Here is a 6,001-nt window from a genome sequence, read left to right as displayed (position 1 = left end):
CGCTCCGGAGCCTATCGGGGCTCCCGGAGCCCGCGCTGCATTGTGGGGCTTGTAGTTCGCTCTAAAGGAGCCGACGGCGTTCTTCCGACCCGGGATTCGCTGTGCTGGAGGGTGGGAGGCCGCGGGGTCCCGTGCGACTAGCTGGGTTGCCAAGTAAAAGGCAGGACGCGCGCTGAAACTGAATTTCACATAAACAAGTCCTTTTTAGGATAAATATGTTCCCAAATACTGCATGAGACATACTTATGCTAAAGAATTACGTGCTTATCTGAAATTCAAAGGTAACTGGGCGTCCTGTGTATTTGTATTTATGTATATGTATTTATACTTATATGTAAATACGTTTACATGTAAACATATTCACATATAAACATGCGTTTGTATATAAATATATAATAGTGTATATACATATATTATATTTTGTACACGGCGTATAAATAAATACTCGTTTTTGTTTGTTTTTTGGCTAAACCGGGCAGCCTGCCTGCAGGGAGACCCTCCCTCACGCTCGGAGCTGCTGGGATCTGGGGCAGAACGAATCGGAACCTTACTCAGCGGGGAGAGCGCCTGGGTCGTGCGCACCCGCCGGTTCCTCGCCCGCGCTCATGTGCGCTCTGACCCGCGCCGGGAGCCGACCCGGGGCCCAGCCGCAGCCCCCCTGGGCTCCGAAGGGAGCGAGTTCCTGCGTCCACGGGGGCTTTGCCCACCGTGCTCGCTTTCCCGCGCTTGCCTTGTCCTTTCGCCCACTCGGGACCCCTAGTCCTCTTCCACAGCCAGCCGCCGCCCCCACGCCCCCAGCCGGGCCCCTCCGGCACCTCTGCAGACCCGGACCCGGACACCCGCGCCCGACCCTGAGTTTTGAGAACAGAGACCGGGCCTGGGTCCTCCTCACACCTCCGCACGCCCATCCCGGCCTGCTCCCTGCGGACGCCCCCCAGAACCAACGGGTAGGGGATGCGTGCACGCGTACTGCTAGGCAGTGCCAGCCTTTTCTGTCCCCGGTCAGATCAAACCCTGTGTGTGATTCGTCTTTGTGTCCCCACGTCCCTCGCCTCGCAAACAGTAGGTGAGCAATAAAGATGTAGGGGTCTGCCAGGCGCGCCAGGCGAGGTGCGGACTCCATGCGGCCGGAGAACCCGGTCTGCACCAGCCCGGCTCGCGCGCGGTTCCACGGGGACACTGACTCGAGGGTCACTCTAGCCTAGGGGCATCGATTCGGAGGCAGATAACGGGTCCATGAGCACCAGAAGGCAGTGCAGGGCAGATACCCGTCGCTGAGAGCCGCTCGCAACTCATCCTGCGTGTCGGGTCCTTCAGCCGAGGCCCTGAGTATGGGGTGGGTGCCCTGCAAGCCCCCCCTGCCCTGGATGGCCCATGGAGCTGCAAGGGTCGTGGGCCCGAGGGAAGCCTCGGCCTGAGGCCAGTCTCTGTGCGTAGAAAGCAATTTCAAGTGCCCGGCACAAGTGCCGCCTTGGACGCCCGCGCGTACCTGCGCAAACGCGGAACAGAAGCCGGCGCCCGGGGCCAGGAGGCGGTGCCGGGGGAGGGAGCAGGGTGCGGGCCGCGACCCTGGAGTGTGGGTGTCCCGAGTTCTCCCTAGCGGCCGTGAGGCAAAACCTTCGCCTTGGAGGAGCGTGGGCTGGGGCCGAGAGAGTCGCGCCCGAAGGGTCCCGCGGATCTGCAATGCCGGGCGGGGCCGGGGCGCGACCGTGACCTCGGCTCCTCCTTCTCGGCGGCGGAGTCCCGCTGGAGCCACCTGGACGAAAATGGCTCCATCCAACCCTCGGTCCTGGGGCCGCGACCTTCACCCCTGGCCCCCGCAGGCCACAGCCGGTGCGGACACTGCGGACCAGGATGGCAGCGCCCCTACCAAACGCGACGCTTCCCCCGCCCCTTGGATTCCAAGCGCCCCGTGCGCGGAGTGGCCCGGCGCCGGTGTGGGTGGAGGGGATAGGACTGGGTGACGGGGAGGATGGGGCGTGTGGGGGAAAGGAAGGCGTCGGGACGCGGAGTCTGCATCTCTGCGCCCGTACCCGGCTCCTGCGCGCCCCTGCCCGCGCCCCCGAGCCAGCTGAAGGTCGCGGTCTTGTCTCGACAGTAGGAGGGCCTCGCCGGGGCTCAGCAGGGGCGACGCGCGCCAAAAGGCGGCGGGAAGGAAGCGGGGCGGAGCGCCCGGGGACCCCGACTCGGACGCGGCCAGCTGCGGGGGCGGAGCGGCGGGCGGCAACCTTGGCCCCGGCCTGGCCCCGCCGCTCCGCGCTCCTCCCGCCACGGCTGAGCGGCCCGCGCTGCCTTCCCGCCCAGCGGGCTGCGGAAGGCGCTAACGCCCGCGGCCGCCTCCTCCCCGCGGCGCCTCCCCTCCCGCGGCCATATAACCCGCGTCGGCGGCCCCGCCGGCCGCCCTACCTCCCGGCCCTCGGCCGCCCAGCCGGACCCGCCTCTCGGCCCGCCCCGCCGTGCGCCCACGAAGGAGTTGCGCGGCGAAGCCGGGCCGGCTCGGGCATCGATGCCCGGGGCTCCAACGGCACCAGGTAGGCAGCGTGGGGACACGCCGCCAGGGGTCCGGGGCGGGGTTTGGCTCCGCCTGCGGGGGCCGGAGCTCAGGGCAGCGGGCGCACGGGCTTGCGGCCCCGAAGCGGGGAGTTGGTGGGAGAGGAGACTGTGCTCGAGCTGATTGAGTGCGTGACGTGGGGTCTACCTCAGAGTCTGACAGGCTCCTGGGACGCGGCGCGAGGGACAGGGAGCCGGCCGGAGCCGAGCCCGCGAAGAGACGCGGGGTCCCGCCCAGCAGTGCGGCGGCCTTTGGGGCCAGGAGCAGCCTCACTGGGATTCCCGGGGGCCCTTCCTTCTAGTAAGCCCTCTCCACCGCAGGTTCCGAGGAATGGCTCGGAATGTGACCCTGGGAAGAGGCTCAGTTGGGGTGCAGATGCGGGTGGAAGTGGGGAGAAGTGTCTGTCGCTGAGGAGCTGCTCCCCGCGGAGCGCCCACTCCCTCTGCACCCATGAGGGCTGTGCCAATCCAGAGGCATTAGTCCCCCACCCCTGCAAGGCTGAATGAGACCCAGGCCCTCTCCCAGACCAGGAGAACTGGGCGTGACCCCCACGCTGGACCCATGGAGTCGTTACTAAGGAGCTAGGTTCCAGAGGGGCATCTCCTGGCGGCTCAGAGTTGGTTGGCCAGGAGCACCCAGTCTGTCTCCTGAGTGTTCCAGGCAGCAAAATGAGGAAGCAGAGTCAAACTCCTCTTTCCTGCTCCACTTCCCTCCTGGCCCTCTGTGCCCTGCAGCCACAGTCCTTTTAGCCTTTGGACTGGGGGGAGCTATTATTACCTTCTTACTCAGCTTGTATTTTTGTCTGGTCCCTCAGCCGGTATGCACAAAGTATGCACATGTCTACATAAATAGACGGGTGACAGGTAGACCACTGTCAACCAGCAACAGTGCACGGTTAACTTCTGCCCAGAGGTCAGTTGGTCCAAATGTCCTGTGGTCTGTTTATTAAATAGCCAAACGTTTGGGAGCCATTAGCACAATGGTTTTGTTTGTTTTGTTTGCTGTCATTGTTGCTATTTCTTTGTTTAGCCTTAATAATTAGCTTTGGGGGAAAATGAGTAAACCAAAATAAAATGCATTGCCTCTTTGATGTTTACCAAAAGTCCAGCCACCCACCTTTTGATTTACTCAAGAAAAGATAAAAAAGCATTGCATCGAGAACAAAACGACAGAGTGTCTGAAAGTTTACAACATATGAATTTATGGACTGTGCATGTAATTTTAAAACTAAAGATAAAAATTTGGGCTCTAGAAGCTGCAAAAAGTATCCCTGCTCATCCATCAGTCGAGACTGCCCGAGGTGAGCTCCAGGTGGACCTGGCGGCGAGTACCTGTGGAATGACCACAGGATGCTTAGCCCCGTCTGTGGTCCTTCTAGTGAAGGCTCTGGGGACAGGGTAGCTGTCTCCAAATTCTAAAGGGCGGCTCCGTGGAAAAGCCAGTCTGGTGCCATGGTTAATTGGGTAGATTGGAAGTCAGAATGCAGGGGTTCAATCTCCTCTTCTCCACTTACTAGGCATGGGCCTCGAGCAAGTTACTTACCCACTCTGAGCCTCAGTTTACCCATCTGTAAAGAAGGACAACAAGAGTCTCTGCCCCAGAGAGTTGGAAGAACAGTCAACAAGATGCGTATCTAAAGTGCTTAAAACAGTGCCTGGCACCCACTAAGTGGGCCCAAAAGTGATGGCTCTTGGTCTTAGGTGCTGCTCCAGAGTCTGGAGAACCAGGGGCCCTTGGGGGGCGGGGTGGGGGGAGGCGCCATTCCCTGGTAGCCAGCAGGTCTCCCCCTGGGGGAATGGAATGGCTGGCGATGAGGCAGGAATCTGCCCGTGTCTCGGAGGAAGTCTGATGGTGTCTGTCAGGGATACTGTCACAAGGATGCCTCAGTTTAGTATTTATTTATAGAGTATGCCCCACCCACATCCAAGAATGGATTTATAACATTGAACACATGCAAACGACACAGCTACAATAGAGATGAGAAGGAGAGACTGAGGCCTTAGCTGAATATATTTTTTCCTGTAATCTTCACAGCAGCGCACAGAAGTAGGTGCTATAATTATGCCCATTTACAGAGGGGGAGACTGAGGCTTCAACAGGTTATACAACTTCCCCAAGGTTACCCAGCTTCAAAGTGCAGGAGTGGACGCTCGGACCTAGATGGTAAAGCCAGGACCAGAGCTGCTGGGCGGTCGCCTCACCTGGGCCTGGTGTAAATACAAGACACAGTCACCAGACCCCAGGTACCTTGAAACATTCAGGCTGGAAGGGCTCTTCGAGACCATCTAAGCCAAAAGTATAGAATTCAGGGGTGCTGTGGGCTTGAATTTCAAAGTAAATTTCAGCATTTTCCTTCAATTATGAATGTGGGCACCAAACTACGGCAGTCTTAGCAGTACCTGACTTTCCAATAGGAATCACTGATGTTTTCATTGTGCATGACGGATGCTGCAGAACTTTCAGAATTTCATTGTGCTTGTTGCCAAGTTGAAATGATGAGTTGTCAGACCTGCTACACGGGCTCATTTAACGCACGAATAAAGAAGCGCAAGCGTTACTATAACACAAATTTGCTTTTAAAATATTATGATAGGGGCCAGCCCCATGGCTTAGCGGTTAAGTGCGCGCGCTCCGCTACTGGCGGCCCGGTTTTGGATCCCGGGCACGCACCGACGCACCGCTTCTCCGGCCATGCTGAGGCCGCGTCCCACATACAGCAACTAGAAGGATGTGCAGCTATGACATACAACTATCTACTGGGGCTTTGGGGAAAAAAAAGGAGGAGGATTGGCAATAGATGTTAGCTCAGAGCAGGTCTTCCTCAGCAAAAAGAGGATTAGCATGGATGTTAGCTCAGGGCTGATCTTCCTCATAAAATAAAATAAAATAAAATAAAATAAAATAAAATAAAATGTTATGATAACTATGTTAGTTTCCTGGGGCTGCCATAACAAACAACCACGAACCGGGGGCTTAAAACAACAGACACTTATTCTCTCACAGGCTGGAGGCCAGAAGTCCAAGACAAAGGTAGGGCAAGGTGGTTCCTGTGGGAAGCTCTGAGGGAGGGTCCCTCCCGTGCCTCTCTCCCAACTTCTGGGGGCTGCAGGGTTCCTTGGCGTTCCTTGGCTTGTAGACGCATCACCCTGATCCCTGCCTCCACGTTCACGTGGACTTTTCTCTGTGTCTCTGTGTCGTCTCCTCTTCTGTCTCTTATAAGGACACTTGTTGCTGGATTTAGGGCCCACTCTAATCCAGGATGATCTCATCCTCAGATCTTTATCTTGTACATCTGCAAAGGCCCTAATTCCAAATAAGGTCATATTCTGAGGTTCTGGGTGGACGCGTCTTTTTTTGGGGGGGTGCCATTCAACCCACTAGAATAATCGTAATTCAATATGATTGGTTTCCTTTGTAATCTTTTGTATTTTGCTTTATGCATTTGAGATG

The 6,001-nt window shown here is 57.5% G+C and overlaps 1 protein-coding gene across 1 annotated transcript in view; it reads left to right on the top strand.

Annotated features, from left to right (window-relative positions):
• The first annotated feature begins 2,479 nt into the window (after nt 1-2,479).
• The window catches only part of TP73 (tumor protein p73), a 71,167-nt gene continuing 67,645 nt past the window's right edge, over nt 2,480-6,001 (top strand). The window contains exon 1 of the mRNA XM_004425512.3: nt 2,480-2,531. Within this exon, the coding sequence (XP_004425569.2) occupies nt 2,507-2,531 (25 nt within the window). The 5' untranslated portion in view covers nt 2,480-2,506. The remainder of the gene's footprint in view (nt 2,532-6,001) is intronic.

The sequence above is a fragment of the Ceratotherium simum genome, chromosome 22 (genome assembly GCF_057802395.1).
Source record: "Ceratotherium simum simum isolate JZ-2026a chromosome 22, ASM5780239v1, whole genome shotgun sequence".
NCBI classification, from domain to species: Eukaryota; Metazoa; Chordata; class Mammalia; order Perissodactyla; family Rhinocerotidae; genus Ceratotherium; species Ceratotherium simum.
Note: the sequence above shows the minus strand (reverse complement) of the source record. Positions and strands in the feature narration are given on the sequence as shown.